The sequence below is a fragment of the Solanum tuberosum genome, unplaced genomic scaffold (genome assembly GCF_000226075.1).
Source record: "Solanum tuberosum cultivar DM 1-3 516 R44 unplaced genomic scaffold, SolTub_3.0 scf00115, whole genome shotgun sequence".
Taxonomy (NCBI): Eukaryota; Viridiplantae; Streptophyta; class Magnoliopsida; order Solanales; family Solanaceae; genus Solanum; species Solanum tuberosum.
The window spans coordinates 1,447,534-1,471,233 of record NW_006239044.1 but is presented as its reverse complement, the minus strand read 5'-3'; the positions used below and the strand labels follow the sequence as shown (position 1 = coordinate 1,471,233).

Below are 23,700 nucleotides of genomic sequence, written 5' to 3'. Positions count from 1 at the left end.
TCAAATATTTTTTAAAAAAAATAAAAATTCGGCTGCCTCTCTAAGTTTTATCCATAGCACTTAAATTAGGAAACACCATTAAGTAGATGATTTTTTTTTTACTTATTTATCTTAGTTGATTGAAATCATTTCTCTTTCCATTACAGGTTATTTTAGACTTACTAATTATTACCTAGTTAATTTTAAAAAAATCGTGTGTTCTCTCATCATTTTTTTCTAATTATTTACAACTTCAAAATTTAAATATACTTATCGAAATTTGTAACTACATCATTGTGATGACTCCTATCTATCTGTCAATTTGAATGTGAAGAATCACAGGAACTAAGATGAAATTATATGTTAATCACGTCATATTAGTATAATTTATTCTTTAATTTGAAGTTATACGCATTAACAATGAGAGTGTAAGATTTTTATTTTAAAAATATATATTATCACCGTAGTTTAAATTTTACTTTTATTTTAACCAAAGAATTAAGTTAACTTATAGAAGAAATTTGCTAGTACTTATTTTATATTTAAAATTTTATGTAATTAAGTTTGAGATATATTTTCAATTGTCCATTTTGTGATGATTTTTTTATGAAGAAAATATAAATGAAATAAATTGTCAATGTTTAGCGTACATGTCCTTTTATTATTTATCATTTTTTCTTTGAATATTGACATATATATAGATTCCCAGTCTGGGACATGAACAAAAAGAAACAATATTTTCCTTGTGTATACGTCTATATACACCTGTTTTCCAAGAAAATTCAAACTCAGTAACCTCATCACAGTTTACACCTAATTCTAATTTCTAAGGGTTCCATTATAAAGAATTAATAAAATGATACAAAACTTATAATCACATAGTATGACAGAGAGAACCAGAGTGCTCTCTCTATTAGCAAATAAAGAAAACAACTATTTCCAAATGCTAAAAGCATCTCCTGATGACTTACACAGGGATGTTTGCATTGGCACGTCCTGCTGAACTGCAATTACCTTTTGCCTCGAGTACATCAGTCATAGACTTCAACCTGTTTCTAATCTCCGTGAATGATGGCCGAGCTTCAGGATCAGCAGACCAGCATTGTTCCATCAGCTTCCTCCACTCGGGATCACACCTTACTGGCATTGGAGGCCGAAGAGTATTCTTCAAAATCCCCCCTACAACAATTATCAACAAATCAAACAAGGTCAAATTGGAAAGGGTTGGGAAATCATTGAGACACAATTCTTTTCTTTTCATTGCCTCAAAGGACCATTAGTTTTAAGTTGCTCTTCATCAATAAAGAAAACTTATCAGAAATAGCAAGTAAGCTGGCCGTTCTTTATATCTTTCTGGCCCAATTAGGTGTGAATTGGCCTACACATTCAGCATTGTTGAGCATTGATATGATCAAACCAAACGAAATACATGTACTAGCAGTCTTATCTACCTCAGACTATGAATACATGACAATCTCAGAAATGACATGACCACCTACAAATGTTGCACAGTCAAGTGGTTATACTTCTTGAACTCGCAGAGAGCAAGAGTAATGCTTTTATCTGGAATTATGCTTTGAGGCTAGACCCTTGAACTTGCAGAGCATATCGGGATACTGATTAAAAATAGCTCAGTTTCGATGCATGGGTATATTTTTTGGACGACCAATATAGGGATCATTTATTAGCACTGACACTTCCAATAACAAGGTCAGAAAGTCAATTTGTTAAAATTTCGAAAGACTAAGCTTGGTCATGGCCAGACATTTTTGGCTTTTGCCTCATGTTCCAAGTTTCACATGTATTAAGAGAATGGAGAATTCTCAAGCACATTAGCAGTAGCAACAATTAACAAGAGTGAGATGCTGGTCTGCAAAGTTACTTTCATATGCTGGCAGCTTGCAGCTCATAAAAGCTGTATCTGCATATCTTTCCTATGGAGAGGGGGTGCCTACGTTACTAAAAGGGCTCTAGTGGCATGTGAATCTTGAATCTTGTCACTTGGAACAGAGCAGCAATCTTAAAGCATTTATGGGCTATAGCTGAGGAGAATAACAATCTCTGGATCAAGTGGATCCATATCTACTATGTGACAAATGAAGTCCTGGACAAATGCACTACTCCTGGAAATGCTAGATGGGTTGTGAGGAAAATTTTGGAGGCAAGGAAATTAATGATGCAGGCAGCTGGACTACAGGGGGACTTGAAATCTAGGCTCATGGCTATGGTGGTAAAGCGAGAAAATGACCAAAATGGTCCTTGATGTATGGGGCTTGAACATTCTTGGTCCTTTATATATATTACCTTACTAAAATAGTCCTTAATGTATATAAAAATATGATCATTTTGGTCTTTAACCCTAAAACTAACTCTACGAGTGATATTTTTTGATAAACTTAACTGTGCGTCCCACAAAATTGCCACATGGCAAACCCCTTCTCCCTCAATCTTCTCTCTTCTGCTGCAACTTTCAATTGATTTTATTCTTCTCTCCATTACCTCCTTTCTTCTTCTTTTCTAAACCAAATTTTACCAGGAAAAAAACTGACACACAAAAATCTCTTCAAATTTCAAAGAATATTTTAAGATTCTATTTTCCACCTTTATCCATTACGTTTTCTCCCTTTAATGTCAACAACGGAATAAAAAATTAATACATCTTAAAAATGACAAAATAAGAAAAAAGTTATATTCTTCTCATAGATTCCTTCAACAAGAGAGAATACTTGTTTTAAACTTGAAAAGAGTTTACTTATGGAGATCTCATAAAAGAGAAATGGAGTGTTTTATCTAATTTACTTAGTTCATATTTATTTTAATGGATCGTTTTTTTTTGTCTAAAAATGGGAGTTGCTGAGAATTATTATTTCAGAGGGGAACTAACAAATGAGTGTAGTGTGTATATATATATATATATATATTTTTACAAGAATATGACAAGTGGGTGAACTGAAAATGGAGCATGGCGTCTAATGGTGGTGAAAGAAAGAAGACCAAAATAACTTAACAGAAATTTTTACTTCTATGGTTAGTTTTAGGTTAAGGACCAAAATAGTCGTTTTGTCGTGGTAAAGCAGACGTTCTCGAGCAGGAGGACATATACATGCTTGCTCCCTATTCACCCCATGGTTCCATGGAAAATTCTGTCCATGCAAAAAAACATTCACCCAAGGCACAAGTTTATCCTCTGGCTAGCAGTGCAAAAAAGATCTAAGTTGTGGGGACTCTTCACTCGTGTCGGATTCTCCAAAAATACACTACTTTTGGCGAATCTGACACGCACCCCTTGACATTTTTGAAGAGTCCGAGCCTAAGTTGTTCGGACTCGGGTGCAGGTGTCCGATACGGGTGCGGATCTAGAGATCGGATCCTTCATGATCTAATTTTTAAGATTCGAGTATATGGATCCATGTATGGATACGGGTGCGGGGATTCGCCTAAAAATAATTAAAATATCGAAAGTTAGAGTTATAAAACCTAAATTACGAGATATTTTGTGGAGAACTTGACGAGAATCTTGGAAGGAGATTAAGGGTCTATTTGGAAAGCCATTTGGTAATTGGAATTGGTGTAATTACTACCCTAGTAATTACCAGCCTAGTAATTACACTATCTAATAATTACACTGACATGTTTGGTTGCCACAGTGTAATTACACATGTCCTGTTTGGATGCCACAATGTAATTACACATGTTCTGTTTGGATGCACAATTGCAATCATAAAATTATAATAAATTTTAAAAATAAAAATTAATTATTTAAAATTTATACTAGACAAATAAGAAACTTTATAAATGACATTAATTAAATATTTAAGATATATATTCTTTTTGAAAATATATTAATTAATAAACATATTTTCTGTAACTAATATTATGAAAAATAATTGATTTATATTTTTTCAAATTAATATATTTCAATTGAATTGATCGTAACAACTAAAAGTATGAAGTTTCTACGAACATCGTGAAATGCATGTTTGATAAAAAGAATAATATATAAATAAAATGTCATAAATTATTAAATGTTTGACAAAAATATAATTTATCAACTCTAATTAAAAAATGACATGCAATGTAGATTCAATATTACTAAAACAAATGAAACTGAAAATATAACATAGGTTATAAATTCAAAACAAAAAAATTAACATAATACTCTTATAACAAATTTCAACATAGCAATAAATATGATTTATTTTTATTTTTTCTTAATAAAGAAAACGTAAGTCTATAACCTTACTTAACAATAAATTCTATTTTAATTTAAAAATTAGAATATAATAAAATATGCTAATGAGAAAATAAGCATGGCATAAAGAAATAGATAATACGAGAAAATTACATAGAATCACGTAAAGGTTGAGAACAAGAAGAAAATGAATTATAATAATATAAAAGAAAAAATAAACTTTTACAAATTTTTAGAATAATAAAAATAAAAAAAGAACTTGAAATAATAGAAGTAAAAAAAATTAAAACAAAAAAATAAAAATAGAAATAAAAAAGTAATCAGGTGACCAGCAATTCACAGCCTCTGCCTGTGAATTGTAGAGTGTAATTACCCCCTGCCAATTACACCAATTACCTGCTGACCAAGTAATTACCTGTCCTTCCAAACAAGGCAAGACAGTGTAATTACACCAATTACACCAAATCCAATTACCAGGGTGTCCTTCCAAACAGGCCCTAAAGGAAAAGGAGTGACATAGAAATTTCTATATAAAAGGTATTCCATTTTCTTCAATTTCATCTTAGCTTTTGTATTGATTATAGAAATCATTAAAACTGTCCAGACTTTCCCCATCGATTTTGGTCAAAGTACCCAACATTGGTTGAACAAATCGGACACGGATCCCACTCCCACACCCACACCCATGTTGTGTCGACACGGGTGCGGCACCAAAAGTGAAGAGTCCGAGCAACATAGAAAAAGTTTGCCCACAGTTGAGAGACTGCTAAAATTTGGGATGCAGGTACCCCCGCTGTATGCATTCTGTGGTAATGCTGATGAAACAATGGATCACTTACTTTTCACATGCCCTATCACAAGGGCCTTATGGCAGAGGATCCTGAGTTGGCTGAATATACAAAGAACCATTGGCAATTGGCAGGTGGAGACTCGGTGGATAAGTTCTTGTGCAAAGAAGAAGTCTGGTAGAGGTGCTATAATAAGCAGCTTACATGCAATGTTAGTTTGCCCTATTTGGAGGGAACACAATCAGATTAGATTCTAGGCTGGTAGATACCAAGCAGACAGAATATGCAAAGAGATGGCCATCTACATCCATATCAGAGGTACCAACATCAAAATCTGGCAGGCTACCCAAGATAGTCTCACCTCCTTCCCCTGATGGACTTGGTTGCACTAGAAATTGTTTCACGATAATAAATAGATAGAAGTATTGGTAATAGCTGAGACTGATGAGAGTGATTTGTAGTGAGGCGTTACGTACAGATGGTCGACTTCTGTTTTCCTCTTCTATTATTTTTTCTTTAAATTTGAGAAACAGGTGGTCAGCCCTGTTTAGTTTTGTAATGTGTCACTTTTGGTATTATAACAGTTTGATTATCAACAATTAACAAGACTAGAGCAAATGTATTAGAAACAAGGCTGAAGGGGAAATATGTATAAATCATATGATATTTTTCAGAAAAAACATGATTTAAAATATAATTAAGCTGACATGTTGTCAACTCATTGATTTATAGCACAGAAAATGTTAATGCCATATGGTTTGATTTCTTAAATGATATCATATCCTTTGAATTGTTTATGAACCTCAAATGGATGTAAGCACAGACTTGATCATGCAAGTATAACTCCCATTATTGTTTTTTTTTTAATTGGTAAAGTTGTATTCCTCAGCATTAAGGGCATGCTGGACACCTCTAAAAAGTTGTTAGGAACCATCCTAAAGTAATTACAATGAACCTAAAAGATCTACGAACTGTTTAGCTTCTTCTATATAATTTTCTTTACACCAAAAGTGAAATGTTACAATGCATCTTCCTTTAACTTCCAGAATGTTGTTGGCTTTGTTATCAAAACATCTTCCATTCTTCTTACCTCCGTTTGTCCATCAAATACATTCTGAGATTAGTCTCTACCATTTCTTCTGAGATTTGTTGCCCCCTCTCCTAATCCAGCAACTTAGAATGTCTGTTGTATGCTCAGGCATAGTCCATTTGGTCTCTGTTAGACTAAAGAATAGAGACCATAGCTGGTTGGTGAAGTTACAGTGAAGGTAGAGATAGTTGTTTGTCTCTCCCTTCTCACGGCACAGGGAACACCTAGATGCAATATGGAACTTCCACCTTTGTAGTCTCCCATTAGTGAGGCAAGCTTTTCAAACAACCAACCAAGTAAAGCACTTAACCTTTTTTGGTGCCTTACTTTTCCATACCGGCTTCAAAGGCCTGGTTTGATCTGAGGCTGTGTCTCTGCTTCCTTTTTATAGCTTCTGCTTACTGATAAGATCCCATCATTGTTGTGTTTCCATTTGATTGTATCAGACTCTGTATTAGTGCCACTGAACCCTTCAAGAACAGCCATCAGGTCCACAAATCTGTCTACTTTCCAATTATTAAGGTGTCTCTAAGAGTGATGTCCCATCCCTGTTGAGACCAGCTATCAGCTACTGTAACATTTGTAGATGAAATGTTGAATAAATCTGGGAAGGTCTGCATCAGAGTTGCTTGACCAATCTAGAGGTCTTTCTAGAACAAGATTTTGCTCCCATCTCCCACTTTGTACAATATGTTTTCTGCTAATTTGGGCCATAGATTCCTTATGATTCTCCACACTGATGTTATACGTACTAGTAAGTAGTAACTATATTTGTGCACCACGTTATGACCACATCTTTCCACAAAGCCTGTTGTTCCCCATTAAATCTCCACAACCATTTCCTAAGTAGTGAGTTGTTTTTTCTCCTTAGATCCCTGATTCCCAGTCCTCCAGAGCACTTGCTTAGCTGAACAGTTTCTCAGTCCACTAGGTAAAAGCCCTTACCCTCCTTGTTTACTAACCACATAAATCTCTCCGATATTTATCCAATTTGTTAACCACTTTGGTTGGAATAGGAAAGAGAAACATAACATAGATAGGTAAGGAGTCTCGCATAGGATGACCCTGACACCAAGTGATAGATACTATACCTTTAAATTTGCTAAATTCTTCTCCATTTTCTCCACAATTACATCCCATATCTCCAAATCCTTGTGCCCATTTCCTAGTGGCATACTCAGGTATTTAGTTGGTAGGCTTTCTACCCTGTATCATAGGATATAGGCCAAAGTCTGAATCTGCTCCACTTCTGTGACAGGGAAAAGACTACTCTTTCTCCAGATAATATACCTATTTTTCTCTGCCTTTGCTTCACAAAAGATCAGTGCGTCATCTGCATAGAGCAGGTGACAGACTACAGTGTCTTCTCCTATTCCGTTGCTGATTTTGAATTCCTTAATCCAGTTGCTGCTGATGGCCTTTCTCATCATGCTGTTAAAGAATTCCATGGCTAGGATGAAAAGGGAAAGGGAGAGGGTGTCCCCTTGTCTAAGACCTCTTTCTGATGGGAAAAAAACACAGGTTCTCCATGAACAAATATGGAGAACCTAATAGTTTTAATACAAAAACAAACCCATTTCAGTCACGTTTCACCAAACCCCATCTGTCTGAAAATGGCCAGTAGATAATCCCAGTTGACATGATCATATGCCTTCTATATGTCTAGTTTGCACATGATACCTGGATCATCCCCTGTCAACCTGGTGTCCACACACACACTGACAATGAGAGTGCATCCATGATTTGATGATTGTTAACTAGAGAATCAACAACCCTCTTCACTCTCTCTGTTAAAGTTTTGGCTATAGTTTTATATACCCCACTAATTAGCCTAATTGGTCTGTAATCTCTGAGTTCCACTGCTCCATTCTTAGGTATGAGTGCAACATAAGTAGCATTAAAGCTTTTCTCAAATACTTGATGAGAATGGAAGTGATGCATTGTGCTAACAATGTCATCTTTCAGAAACTCCCAACAAGATTGGTAAAAGCTAGTAAGAAAAGCCATCAGGCCTACTAGCCCAGGAGCCTTATCACTTGCACATAATTTGACTGCATTAAGGACTTCCTCTTCCTCAAATTCCCTTTGTAGCCACTGTTGATCCTCATTGCTGATGGTTGGAGCCTCCTGCATAGTGAAATCAGGCCTCCAAGCTTCAGGCACTTTGTACAGCTTGAGGTAGAAATCTTGAATGTGAGATTTCTATACCTTCAGTTCTTCTTTCAGCATTTTCAGTTTGGTGGCTAATATGTAAGCAGAAGTCCCAATGTCCTGAAAAGAAGTCCACCAGCTTTGAATTTTCCCTCTGAAACCCTGCTACTCCCATCCACCACTGTTCAAACTTGAAGAGATTTTTGGAAGTCCCAATTCCTACACATTAACATAATTGCGTTGTGGTCTGAACCCACCATGGAGAGTAAGTTCTTTCTAATTTGGAGGAATTGCTCCTCACATTGGAAAGAATATAAAAAGCTGTCAATCTTAGAGGCAGTTCTATAATTGTGTCCCCTCCACCATGTATATGGGCCCTCCAAATAGAGGAGGATTGAGAAGCTCCATGTCCTCAATCCATTCTGAAAAATCAGCCATGGCTCCTGAAATTATTTAGCATTTTGTCCTCTCTATGGGGTACCTAATGACATTAAAGTCACCACACACAACCCAGGGGTCCTCACACAGGCTCCTAACAGCAGCTAGTTCCCGCCATAATTCCTTCCTCTCGCAATTAGCATATACAACACTCAGACACCAAGTTACGTTTTGAGTGCTACCTGTAAATTTGCAAGTGATCATCTGGTCTCCACTTTCCACCAGTTCTCCCTTTCAATATCTTCTATCACATAACACTACTATACCCCAACTCCTTCCTATAGCCTCCAGGTGCACCTCTCCTGACCATCTGCTATTCCAAAGTTGTCTGAATGCATCTGTCTCTAACTCCTTGAATTTTGTTTCCACAAGAACATGAATATCAACCCCCACTGTTGTATTAGATTTCTTACAAGACTTCTCTTGTTCTCCCTTTTTAGCCCTCTCACACTCCATGATAGTATTTTAACTTTCATTGATGACATAAAAGGTTGTTGCTCCCCCTGATCCTTGCATCCCCTTCTTCTATGTTCATCTGGAGGATCATGTTTCTAGCCTCATTGGAATTCTCTCCTCCATCACCATTTGGTTTTCCCCTCTTATAAATTTGATTCAACAAGAACCTCTTCTGATCTATCTTCATGAACATATCCAATGCCAACCTTTCACGGCCTGTGAAGCATGCCCCAAAATGTTTGCTCAATTTGAAAACATTGGAATGGACCGATAGAGTTGTCATGTCCTCTAATTCATCATATCCACATGCTTCATTAATTTGTAGAGGAAGTGGGTTTCCATATATTACCAACTGATTTCCTTCGGAATCCCCTTAAACTCCACCCCACTTTAGAGCAAAAACTTTGTACCTCCTCTGATCTATCTTCATGAACATATCCAATGCCAACCTTTCACGGCCTGTGAAGCATGCCCCAAAATGTTTGCTCAATTTGAAAACATTGGAATGGACCGATAGAGTTGTCATGTCCTCTAATTCATCATATCCACATGCTTCATTAATTTGTAGAGGAAGTGGGTTTCCATATATTACCAACTGATTTCCTTCGGAATCCCCTTAAACTCCACCCCACTTTAGAGCAAAAACTTTGTACCTCCTCCCTTCATTGCTGTAACTATTTGCTTGCATGTGACAGTTCTGACCATCTTCACGGATGGGTGATTGTTGTCTGTTGGAATCATCATTTTCCTTTGGTTGCTCCAGTCGCATGAGTTCTTCTAATTCGCTCTTGATCTGTGGAGAACTTGGGGGAGGGTGATCGACTTTGTCAAATAGATTGACTCCTTTTGTGAAAAAATTCAGCGACTGGACCTTTTTCTTAGTTGTTGTATCTTTAGAAGAAAAAAAAGGCCCAACTTGTAAGGGCCCATTTCAAAAAAATCAGAAAAGGGCCCGGGCTGTTATAATTATGAGGAACCTTCAAAAATGACTATAGTTTGGGCTTAATTAGAGATAAATAGCTATAGTTTACTTAATTACGATTCATAACTACATGTCAGGAGGAGGTAGGAGAGAGGCAAGAGAGAATGGTTGAGGGAGGAGAGGTGAGAGGGATTTGGGAGAGAGAGGATGAATACATGTTGTATTCGTTGTATCAGGCTGTATCACAAATACAATTGATTTGTATCAACGAATAAAATTGTATCAAGTAGTATCAGGTTGTATCAACGAATATAATTGTATCAAATGTATATGTTCCTTGTGTATTCACTTTATATCAGGTGTATCAACGAATACAATTATATCAATTGTATCACCTGTATCTATTCCTTGTGTATTCACTTTGTATCAATGTATTTGAGTGTATCTACAACTAGCTATAGATTTGTATCAATGTATTCAACTGTCCTTGTTATACATTTGTATCATGTGTTGTATTCTTTCAGAATTCGACTAATACAATATTGTATCTCTCCCTTGTTCAAGTATACTGAGAGTCTGAGTATGAAATCAAAGAGGAGAACAAGAAGAAGAGAGGTCTACACCATCTATCGCCTAATACAAATCTCTCAAGTGATTTGTATCAGTAGTATCCCCCATTTGTATCAGGCGAGAAACAGAGGAGGGGAAGATAAAGGGAGAGAGGCGATCGAGGGAGGAGTGAGGCGAGCAAGGGAGGAGAGAGGAGAGAGGCGAGCGAGAGTTTGAGAGAGAGGAGAGATTTACTATAAAACCCTAAGTATAGCTATGTAATATAATACTTTTAAACTATAGATGTGTATCGTAAATACATAGCACATGTTTGCCTTCTATGTAGTCTCCTATAATTATTAGGGAAAACTTTTCTTTAAAAAGAAAAAGTGCCCACTTCCACTTGCCACCTCATCCCTCGAGTACTTCACACCCCAGACAATACAAAACTAGTGTTATTCTCAGCAAAGCATTCTTTGTATCTTTGGTCCATCGCATACCATGTCTCTATCTCCTTTCCTTTTCTTCATAAGTTGTCAGGGTCTATCTCGGGCTCATAGTTGTTTCCTCGACTGCCGTAATCACTCATCCCCCTACTTCTATATCTTGTAGTGATTCACACCAGACCAGTAGTGAAAAAATCCATTCTCTATCTGCAACCTCCACAGACGATGGAATCTGTTCCCTTGGCCATTTGACTCGAATGTGAGCCCTCTAAGGTGGTTTTTTAACTTTGTTTCCAACTCATTCTCTAGCCAGCTGCCGCATTTGTTGCCGATATCCTTCATCACCTTAGAAGACCAGAGATGGAGAGGTAATCCAAGAACTCAAATCCAGAACCAATTGAATTCTTTGTGTTCTGGGGCAACTCCAGATTTTGGAGACCACCATTCAAACATCAGCCACTTCCCTTGTCTAATCCGATCTCCCATAAAAATACGTTCTGCAACTTTCTTAATTTGGAACTCAAACAGAAACTGGATCCCATTCATATCATAGACCTGAAGATTCTGGACTCCTTTCCACATCTGCTGAGCCCATCTTCTTACATCGTTGTATGTAGGGATATCATCAGTTTCAGGGAAACTGCCCACCAAACATATCAAAGAGGTCATTTTCCCCTGAAGGCACAGATGTATTCATGTGCTTTTTGGTTCTAGAATCCTTGAAGCTCCCTTCCTCCTTGATGTACTGAAACTTGTCTTGTCCAGTGGAACCAGCTTCCCCTTGTACCCCTGGTTCTCCGAGAATGAAAATGTTCTATTTTGGCAACAAGTGTTTCCCATCCTTCATTAAACTTGTTCTCTGGTATAGTAATCACTGCTCTGGCTTGGCCATTAACTGTGATAACTGATTACTGATATGTATCTCCCATATTTATTGTACTTTAATGCACAATAAATATAAGTCGAGAAATCTCTGCTCTTCCATGATTTAAAGTTTTTTCTTCATTAGCTTTGTAGCCTCCCTTAAGCCTTCTGCAGAGCCAGAAAAGTGTCCCATATGACTCAGAGGGAGACTTTGACTGTTAAATCATACTCCCTCCGTCCCATTTTATGTGGCACCCTATGTTGCTCGGACTCTTCAAAAATGTCGACGGGTGTGTCGGATCCACCAAAAATAGTGTATATTTGAAGGATCCGACACGGGTGCGGCAACATTTTTGGAGAGTCCGAGTAACTTAGATGGCACCCTTTGTTTTTTAATCCGCCTTAAAAAGGGTGTCACCTTACTTAATTAGGAACAATTTAACTTTAAAATTCCTCTTTTACCCTTAATGAAATGATTTACAACCACACAAATGTCTAAGGGTTGTTTTAGACCACAAGTTTCAAAAGTCTTTTTTTTTTTTTCATAAAACACCGTGTCAAGTCAAATGGTGCCACATAAAATGGGACGGAGGGAGTAATATTTACCCCCTTGCCTAAAATAATATGATTCTCCATGGAGAAAAGGAGAAAGAGGAAAGAGATGTGAAGAAAGAGAAAGTAGTGCAGGATTCCGATGGTCGATTACCACCGGAAAACGGGATCCTAAAGACCCAGAGAAGTCTTCAGGTGAATACATTGGAAAAAGTGCTTGGGAGCATTTTCAAAAGTTCCTTTGCAAACCCTTATAATCGAGTGGAATCCATTCCCTAAGCAACATACTATTCCCTCTACCTCCCATTACTGTTATGAAGCAGAAACTATTCACTTGGTCTAACAGGTAATCAGAGCCTTACCAATGATTGCCCCACAATGCATGTTTGCATAGGGTTCTTCCCCAGTCAAAATCTCCCACATTGTTATGCCAAATGAAAAAACATCAACCTGTCAGAAACCAAACCATCCAGTTTATTGCTTAATGACATACTTACCAACTAATATCAGATGTTATTGCTTTATGACATATCTGATTATAGTAAATTACAGTAATCAGCCTAACCTTCTCAGATACTCGGTTACTGCTACCATTTAACAGTTCAGGTGCCATCCAGGGAAGAGTACCTCTTACACCTCCAGATACGAGAGTATTGCGTTTAATCCTAGACAGTCCAAAATCTCCAACCTGCATTACATATCTTACAAATAACTCAATTACTATGGCAAGGTAAGTTTTTTACTAAAATACAAATGGGATTAAATTATCCTATGAAAATGTATCAGTAGATCTAGCTGGATTCACCCTACAAAATAAGCATACAAGAATGTGTTGTTTCCTTATAGTAGGTCTCCTATACAGTGGTGTGGTAATCTTTGTTTCATCATAAAGAGTCTTCATTGGTCTTAACTGTGATGAAGAAATCTTATTTGGTGTGAAAGTACACTCTGCTCCAATATTATTCATCATTTATTCAAACTTGGCTAAAAGCTTTTGGCTTTGTAGATGCAAGTAATGTGCTTCTGGAAACAGAAAGGCTATCTGACCAGAAGTCAGTCCAATACAATTCCAATATCAATAACAGCTGAATCATAGGAACTTGTGCTTATAAGTCAGATAGGGCTAGGCGAAGGGTGTAGCTGCTAAGGCAGCTTCTTTTGGCCCCATAATTTTGGGGCCCAAAATTTCCCTAATAAGTGTATAATTTTTTTTAAAAAAAGAATTATTGTGTTTAAAGTAGATAATGCATGTTTTCATAATAAAAATGGAAAGATGAAACCATAGACAATAAATTAGGAAACAAAATAGTCTTTTAAGGAATCCCTCCATAGACTATACGTGTAGGTAATATTTTCTTGCCTCATTTGTTGATACATTCAACATCATCAATTGGCCCACATAGTTTTATTGCTTCTTACCGTTCTCTTCAAATAGCATGCATTAATCTTTTAATATATTCCCTTGGCCATTCTCCAACTCTCAGAAACAAATATGTAAAAATAAGAGAGCCCAAAGCAGATTGCCAACTCTTTTTTTGTTTCTTTCTCAAATTTTCAAGCATTGCGTCAAGCATATTGAAGCAGTGAAAAGTGATATCAAGTTATCAACTTGTTGAATCTGGTTCCATTGTTCTTTCTATTATTTTACTTCTGAAATTTGTTAATTTTGATATCTTTGCTTCTTAGGTTTATAATGTCTTTTTTAGATATTTATTAGAATTTAAATATGTCAATTAGGATACAGGAATTCAGTTATTCCAAACTCAAAAAATAAAAGAGAAGGATTGAAACTTTGACACAATCTCAAAAAGGAGCCCTAGGTAAAAAATTTACCAAAAACCCTAAATAATGGATTAGATATATTAGAAATTGAAAGGAATTACTAGAGATCGATCATAATTATTTTAATAACTTTGCACATCAAAATCTAGAAAAATAGACTTCAAATAAAATTATATATGAAGTGTTTTTGTTTGTTTTAACAAGAAGTTTAAGGCCTCTCGTTGAAGTTTTTCTTTGGGTCACCATGTTATTGAGCCCCTGAAGTCGAGATATGCTCTCTCATGATTCATTCTGGATTTTGTTAGATCTGCTATTAATAGGGTCTATAGCTGCAGGAAGAAGGGTGAAAATAAGGCCTAAATGTATCTGTTTTATTTATTAATTATTATGTGTATGTATTTCTAGTAGTTACCTAGCAGTTACCAAGCAGTTTGGTAGTTATTTTGTAATAAATAGTACTAGGAAGAAGAAAAGACAGTCTGTCTTTTGGGTAGGATTTTCTCTGGCAGATTTGGAGGTTAAGGTTCCTCGAAATACCTTGGTTGTTAGAAGTATTCTCTATTTGCTATTTGTAAGACTTAATCTATTTGTTGGTGTTAGTAAATTACAGTTGAAGTGTTGTTCCTATTTCTGTATTGCATTTGAAAGTTTACAGATTTGTTGTTAGGAGAGTCTGGGTTCCTAACAATTTTGGTATCAGAGCGTGCAGTAAAGGATTCTACTCCAATTCAGCAGCTCCCTCTTTTCTTATCTGAAGAGCTTGAAATGCAAGTGCAACCTGAAAGTGTAGTAGACTGTCGTACACTCTTGAATGGCTCCCAAGAGGTGTTAATTTAATAGGGTCTATAGCCGCAGGAAGAAGGGTGAAAATAAGGCCTAAATGTATCTGTTTTATTTATTAATTATTATGTGTATGTATTTCTAGTAGTTACCTAGCAGTTACCGAGCAGTTTAGGTAGTTATTTTGTAATTAATAGTACTAGGAAGAAGAAAAGACAGTCAGTCTTTTGGGTAGGATTTTCTCTGGCAGATTTGGAGGTTAAGGTTCCTCGAAATACTTTGGTTGTTAGAAGTATTCTCTATTTGCTATTTGTAAGACTTATTCTATTTGTTGGTGTTAGTAAATTACAGTTGAAGTGTTGTTCCTATTTCTGTATTGCATTTGAAAGTTTACAGATTTGTTGTTAGGAGAGTCTGGGTTCCTAACAGATTTATTCTTGTACACTCAAGAATGCATATATCCCTGCCGTAATTGGAAAAAAAATACCTTGCATATGGGCCGTTGTGGATCCCTCAGACTGACTAACAAATTGTCACATTTCAGATCAAAGTGGACGATGTTTTTCGAGTGCAAATACTCCATCCCAAAAGCTGCATCCATGGCAATAAGAAGTTTCTTATAACTATCAAGTGACCTGCACAAGGAACTTAGCAAATCCCATTAAGTTATGAATGAGAGAAGCATGTAGAACTAATTAACATAGCAAAAGCAATGTCACCTGTCCTTTTTAATAAGAACGTTTCGAAGTGATCCATTAGTCATGAATTCAGTCACAGTTGCCAAAGTTCCCCCAGCCCCATCAGGTACCACTCCATAAAATGCAAGCACGTTAGGATGATGAAGGTTTGAAAGGATCTGTGCCTCTCTCCAGAAGTCCTTGATCTGGAAAAAGGACAGTTTTATTATGAATTTCACAATAAGGATCATAAACACTGCTGATAATCCAGGAAAAAATGATATGCTTGGGAGATATGTTAAAGGAAACACACCAGCCTTTCTTCCTGTGATGATCTCCCAGAAAAACATGCCCGCTTAATTCTCTTTATAGCAACATCTGTTCCTCTCCATTTTCCATGATAAACAGTACCATACGTCCCAGAGCCCAACTCCCTCAATTCTTCAAGGTCAGCATTTTTTATGATCTGCAATGTAACATTAGTTGTAGCTACTGCTTAAGAATGAATTAAGGAACTCTTAAAATAAAGCAGAGAAATGGAATGGCTGAGATCATTTGCTGCACTTTTGCAATGGTAGTTTACTGCATTTGGAGGGATAGGAACATCAGGAGATTTCAAAATGGAAGGGTGCATATAACACAAACATGCCGGGAGATAGTAATGCATATACACATTCAAGGGAGGAACAATATTGGATGGCGTGATTCATTAGCTCAGTTAAATTGTTTTCCTTAGGAATGTATAGGCTGCTTCCTGCGATAGATTGTAGGAGGATTTTATTTCAGAGTTTGTTATTTTAGAGGTAGTTGGTCTGCATCTACCTGGTTTTGTAACGATTACTTTTGATTAATAAAGTTGGTTGTTAATCAAAAAAAAAAAAAAAGCAAACTTGTCCGGGATTGAGGTAAATTTTGTTGTTGTTGTTGTTGTTAAAGAAAGCAAGCATCTTTAAACTCTAAGAAAAAAGATATAAGTTAGCATCTTCTCTTAAAACGAAGAAATAAGGGTAAAACAAGATAAGTTACAAAATTAACTTTCCACAAGAAGGGGGGGCGGGGGGGGAGGAATTCTATGGAGATGTTTGAAAGCTAGAGGAGTACCTGTAGCATATATTAAGGCGATTAAGGTATATGTATGATGCAGCCAAGACTCGGGTGAGGACAGTGGATGGAGACTCGGAACACTGTCCAGTCATGATGTTACACATTGTATTGAAACGGGTGGATGAAATGGAGGATCGCATTTGGTGTCTTGTTGAAAAGAATGTGTCACCAAAACTTAAAGGTAAGTATTATAGAGTGGTTGTTAGACTAGCTATGTTGTACGGGCAAGAGGATTGTCCGGTTAAAAACTCACATCCAGAAGATGAAACTTGAAAGTAGAGGAAATGAGGATGCTGAGATGGATGTGTGGGCATATTACGAGGGAACGATTAGGAAAAAAGATATTTGAGACAATGTGGGAGAGGCCTTCGTGGTGGACAAAATGAGGAGGTGAGGTTGGGATGGTTTGGTCATGTGAAGTGGAGATGAACAGATGTCCAATTAAGTAGATGTGAGAGGGTGATTATGGTGGGTCTAGGGAGAAGTAGAGGCCGAAGAAGTATTGACGAGAGATGATTAAACAAGACATGACACACCTGCAGCTTACCGAAGGCATGACCCTAGATAGGAGGATATGGAGGCCGTAGATTAGGGTAGAAGGTTAGTAGGTAGTCGAGTGTTGTCTAGTTCTCCTTATCAGTATTATTATTATAGCTCTTCTATTATCTTATTCTTCGATTTTTATTATTATATGTTATATCTTTTGCTTTGATTTTCATATTATTTGTTGTTGCTACTGTTTTTTTCTCCATTTTTTTCGACATGGCTTCATTACTATTGTATTTCCTTTTCAAACCTATTTTGAAATGCTTTACTCGAGTCGAGGGTCTATCGGAAACAACCTCTCTACCTTCACAAGGTAAGGATAAGGTTTGCGTACATGCCACCCTCCCCAAGGCCCATTTGTGGGATTACACTAGGTATGTTGTTGTTGTCAACCAGTAGAGAAACATAGTTGATAAGCAATAAAACCATTACATAACCTTTGAGGCACATTCCAAGACTAGAAATAGCAGACCATTATTATTTCCAAGAACTGAACCACAATCTTTAACGATGAAAACAAATCAAAGATATTTGTCATGTAACACACCCTATGATAAGAGGATCAAGGTATTGCAGGAGGAGGGGGGGGGGGTATATAGTGAAGGACAAAGCCTTGTACATTTGAGTTCTCCTTAGGATATATTTCTGCTGGTACTGTACTTGTAAGAAGGCAATGACCTTTTAAGTCTTTCAGACTCATACCCAAGATTAGAGTGTAAGACGTTATAGTTGAAAAGGGGAAAAATGAAATATTATGATGAGCACTTCCAACAAGGTTTAGAATACAAAAGGTAATGATCCTTTACCTGCAAACCATACAAATCAGCTTCCAGTTCAGCTATCATAGCATCAGAAATTAAATTATCCTTATCTCCGTCGGGGGGGTTGGCATCCTGCGCCAAGCCAGATAAACAACGAAAAACTATATGAGCATAAGAGAGCTTTTAGTAACCTAAATCATACACCAACCCATCAAAGTGAAATAGAAATTCACCTCCAACCCCAAGTCAGGAGCAAATGCTGCCCCTTCTGCTGCACTAGGAGATATGACTTCACCACCGATGGTATCCAAATCTAAGAGACTTGCAGCATATAAGTCACCACTGGGTGATCTAACATCTCTTCCATTTGCTTTCAGAACCTGCTGACTTTCCTTGATACTCCTACTAACTGGAGCATCTTCTATCTTTTGCTTTTCACTAGAAAATTCACCAACACCAGAAGTCACAACTTTCTGGTCACTGTAACTAGTAAATTCTTCATCAATTAGAGAAACTTCTCTCCTAAAAACAGCATCCTTGGTTGGGTTTTGCCTGAAAGCTGAGTAATGAAAGGACACCAACTGGCCTCCATCATCAACAACTGATGATGGTGACAATTCCTCAGAGAATATTAGCAAGGGTTCTTTGGCAAAAGTATCTTGAGGACATGCAGCAACTGCTGGCATGGGGGAATGGTGGGAAATCAGGCCATCAGACAACTCAGGGAGTAGATCACTCAGAGTTTCTGCACCATGAGACTGTGTTTCAGAATTAGAAATCCTCCCAGCAACTTCAGAACTCTTCACCCAGGATGTATTGTTCTCAGGTTCAGCCTTTTTTATCCCCCCTGAGGCATACTCAAATTGATTTCTTTGGGACCGCTCATTTACTGTATTAATTAAAGGTGTTGATGCAAGGATGTTCATGTCAAAAAATTGTGTTTCTTCACCAGGTATATCACCTCCATTATTAGACATCATAGCAGAGTTAACATCAGGTAGTTTTTTCTCTGAACCCACAGCTGTTTTGGATGACTTGTTATCAGGAAATTTACCCTCATGATAGAGAAGTGCATTATTGGTATCACAAGCATTCACCATCTCACAATTTAAATTTTTCTCCATAAGGTTTTTCGAACCAGGATGGTAATTTTCCAACTTTGCTTTAGCTCCGTTGCATCTAGTGTCTGTTCCATTAATATTTATTTGCACGGGCCCACATTTACTCACTGAATTTGAGTCAAAAGGCAACTTTGGAAAATCCATCAAGTCAGTGGCCACAGTTGATTCCCCATTAAGTACCCTAATATGATGCTGAGAATTGACTGGGCATGTATTCTGATGCAGAGACCCTAGGTTTTCTTGCAGAGCAGCAGACACACCGTGTGAAGATAACTGAGCTGGTAAAAAGTTCAAAGAGGAAAATGAGCTTATTCCCTCTTGTGAGCAGTAAGCTGATCTTTTTCCATGTTCCTGAAGTTTTGAATCCGAAAAGGCATGGGGAATTCCATTTAGAGTAACAGTGGAAGTGTATCCCAGTAATACATCCATTTCATCATTCTGCTTTTCAGAGTGAACAGTCCTTTCCTTGGGTTCTGTTCTTTCAAAGGAGTACTGTTGAAAGCTTCCATCACATTGTTCTGATGTTGGAGCAACAAAGTCTCTGCTGAGACCATGGTGATGTGAAAGCAATTCACTCGATTGGCTTGGTTGAGGGATATCATCTCTTTTGTTTGGACTCTGCAAATTTATCAGGTTCATTTGCGGGGCATAATAACCAATATTAGGACATCCATTCGGGTTTTCAGGTAATGATTGGGTGCTGCTAACCGACACTGGACATGCGTCATTACCATGTGGCAACTTGTTTGTGTATGCATTCCTTGAGTCGTTCTTGCAATCTCCCTGTTGAATAAACACAGGAGAAAGAGAAGTAGATTGATTGGGAGACTTAACTTGACTCTGAGATTCACCAACCAATTGAGAAGGAGGTGGGACATAAATACCATTACTGCAGTCCACTTTAGGTATCACCTTGCTGGCTTCATCTCGCACACACTGCTCATAATAATTCTCCTTAGCAGAAGAATCTACTTGAACAATGCCATTAACAGCAACAACATATTGATAATCAGGGTCACTCGGTTGAACAGTAGCAGCATCTTCAGGGTATGAGTTTTCAGATTCAGTCAAGGGAACCAAAAATATTCGGAGCCTTTGGGAACCCCCAAGCTTCTCGAGTCCATAATATTCCTCTATCATATTCTGAAGATCTTCATCAGAAGAGACGGATATAAGGGCGTCAAGATCCTCTCCTGGAAGCTGGTATTTGAAAGTGTGAGGCTGGTTACAGATGGCTAATGTTTTCTTCATAAGTTCGTCCCATGAAATATTCTTCCCTATGGAAATGATACGTGTATCTCCACCAACATATCTGAGTTTTCCATCACTAGGTCGAGGCAGTATTCTACCACCAAAACTGCACAGGAATTTTATTTTTCCTGTCTGAGAACAGTCTGAAGTTCCTAATCCAGAAGATTTTAATGACTGTGAAGATTCAGATTTAGTTAAAAGTGGAGCACTTGACCCTGAAGTAGCTTGATTATAGAATAAATCTGTAGTAGCTCCCCCAGGGACATGCCCACAAGATCCAACTTTCTGATTAAATGTAAGCTCATTCTCTACATAAATACCATTTTCAATTTCGGTACTAGACCCTCTTGCAGAAGCATATTCAGTTATGTCAGAAGCACATTCAGAATCCATTCTAGCCAACCCAAGAAGTCTTGTGAGATCTTCATAACCCGGATATTGACTTTGCTTACTTTGAGGTAAAGCTCTCTTATCATGCTTTTCAGTAAACCCAGACAGAGTAGGAATTATTCTTGAAGAAGGATCCTGAAGAAATTCCATAGAAAAGACCTCACCAGTCTGAACAGGTACACGGTTATTTACATTATTGTGTAAAGATATGCCATCACTCAAGATAACCGGCTGAGATGATTCTTGCTGGATCCATTGACCAGAAGGGTCAGGCACCCCAGTGATCATAGTTTGAGCTAAACCTTTGGATGAATCTAGCTGCATATAACCCGTATCTTGGCAGTTCAATAAACTATTCAGACGTCACCAGCACATGAACATGCAATAACTCCCCTACAGTCCCTACGGCAAACTAACAAGATTCCATTAACTTGTTCACTGGACTAAACTGAAATACCAACTACAGATTTTTCACACCAACAACAACTACCACCTTATCAAACAAAATAGCAAAATTGGCCTTCCTACTACCCTACTTACACTGAGATCCTTCTATCTCCTTTTTTTTTCTACTGATTTATGATATATTTCACACTAATATAGACAAAAAAATAATATACATACTTCTCCAACTACACAATCCCTCTACAGTATATGCACACAAAAAACGCTTGAAAAATGAAAAAATATATATATTAACAGTAAAACAATCTGACAAATTTGCCTTGCCCTTCATCAATTCTTCTCCCGATCATCAATCAATCGATCTGAAAATTAAAGTTCCAGCAGCATATCAAAAAATTTAAAGATAAAACCTAAACTAACAGACCGATCAGAAAAATGAAAGCATCAAAGAAGTATAATTTAACTATGCGATCGAAATTCAACAATCAAATTATTATAACCAATAAATGGAAAAAGTCACATACAAGTCGGAGAAATGAACCAGAGTTTTAATAATCAACTACAAATACATGAATTTAACAGATCAATGAGAAAATTCAGGGAAGTGAGAGAGAGAGTGGCGTACGCCGGAAGTTCTAAATCTGCGGCGACGGAGAGAGACATTTTTGTAAAGAAATAAGCGGCATCAATGAAGGGAACTCTACTTATTTGTTTGTATGTACACATATGGCTAATGAAGGGGATTATTCATTAACCATTGTTGATTAACCTGAAAAGTGCTTTTACTGGTCCCATTAATTAAGATTAAAAATGAAATAAATTAATATTATTTCCTTTCTGTTCATTTTTACTTGCCACTTGTTCTTAAAAATAAATTTTTATTTTTACTTGTCACTTCAGATCTATCAAAAAAAACATACAATAATATTTTTTCATGTTTTACCTGATAATTAAAATTTTATTTTTCAAATCATTTTCTAAGACATCATTTAATAGAAAATAGTTTGATAAAATACATAGACAATAATTTTTTTCTTAATGATGTATCAAGTCAAACTACAACAATTAAGAGTGAACGAATGGAGTATTTCTTGGCGTCTCTTGTCTTAGTACGTGGACTTGTATGGTTTGAGGTCACAAGTTGACAGCCATAAGGGCCAATCAGCTACATTGTGGACCCCATGTTCTTTACAAGTGAATCAACGATGATCGCTCAAAATAAACTATCTACGATGATAGAAGATATTCATTTTTTATATATAAGTTCGGTAGGAAAGTCACCTCTAAATTGAATTTGGCGTAATTATTTGGATGATATTTATATTATATTTTTGTTTGTCACGATATAATTATAACAAAATTACAAATTTAATTTGATTGATAAAGTGTAAATACACTATTAGATCTTTTAAATTATCAAAATAAATGTTAATACTCGATAATATATGTCTATACAACAACATATTCATGTTTACTAGAAAATAATACAATTAAATTTGTAGTGAGGTCAAGAACACTTGAATTGATTTAACTCGTTAGATTTGGTTATTAGCGATTAAATATATGTTTGTTAAAGAAATAAATGAAAATAAGTAAGTAAATAAAGTCGTATGAAGCAATAGAGCTCTGAAGACACAAGTGTTTGTACTTAATCCAGTTATGATAGAGTGATATTGGTCATAGATCTGAGATCAATTTATGTTAAATAAATATTATGAAGCAAAGACTTAATGAAATATGAAAAACTTATAGCACAAGAATAATAGTATCTTGTAATTGTGATGTTTAGAATCTCATACCCTTACAATCATATTAAAACTACTATCTATAGGTTATAAATGTAATTCGTCTACAAATAGAAAAACTCCACTCGAGCCCTAAAGTACTACAACCAATGATTGTTGTCCATGTTGAAATGTCGTTAGTAGTGTCAGCTAATATTTCTCTGTTGTGGTCACAATATTGTACAATCATATCTGACATATACGTCATTTTTATCCTTTTTTGTCATGTCATTGGGACACGAGTCATTTCTTATCATCGGGATACGAGTTTCCGCCTTTTTTTATGATGATGATTATACAGTGATTTCAGAGACTAATCTTTTCCGAGTTCATCTTTGAGACTAGTTCACTTTACCGAACTAATATTCTTGAGTATTTTTATTTATTCTTCTACGTGTACAAGTTATTTTTTGCCCAATACATAGTTCCTCGTTTCTCGAACATGATGTCGTGCATGTTTGAAAAGTGGAATGAGAAATCCATCCTAAGCTTCAGTAATGCAAAAGACATTGACCCCGCCACATTAAATGTATCATCCACATGTGGAATTATTATTGGATCGAAAATGGCTCATTAAATGTACCATCTCTTCATTTCTCTTGAATTATTTCTTCATTCTTTCCAGATCCTTTAATCTTTACATCTCTCGAACTTCATATATTGTTATATTTT

At 36.5% G+C, this 23,700-nt stretch overlaps 1 protein-coding gene across 3 annotated transcripts; it reads right to left on the bottom strand.

Moving 5' to 3' along the window:
• Window positions 1–697: 697 nt before the first annotated feature.
• Window positions 698–21,983, bottom strand: LOC102589343 (uncharacterized). Of its 3 annotated transcripts, none has more exons than XM_015309984.1 (9): window positions 21,870–21,980; window positions 18,311–21,606; window positions 18,123–18,209; window positions 15,980–16,132; window positions 15,709–15,872; window positions 15,477–15,624; window positions 12,993–13,115; window positions 12,790–12,877; window positions 698–1,158 (listed from the first exon to the last, which is right to left on the bottom strand). In XM_015309984.1, exons 2-9 carry the CDS (start codon window positions 21,161–21,163, stop codon window positions 947–949), a joined length of 3,828 nt encoding a protein of 1,275 aa, XP_015165470.1. In that variant the 5' UTR covers window positions 21,164–21,606; window positions 21,870–21,980; the 3' UTR covers window positions 698–946. The 3 variants fall into 3 exon arrangements, with proteins under 3 accessions (XP_015165470.1, XP_006350307.1, XP_015165471.1); XM_006350245.2 differs by having other exon boundaries at window positions 18,311–21,241; XM_015309985.1 differs by lacking the exons at window positions 698–1,158; window positions 12,790–12,877 and having other exon boundaries at window positions 13,000–13,128; window positions 21,870–21,983.
• Window positions 21,984–23,700: the final 1,717 nt, after the last annotated feature.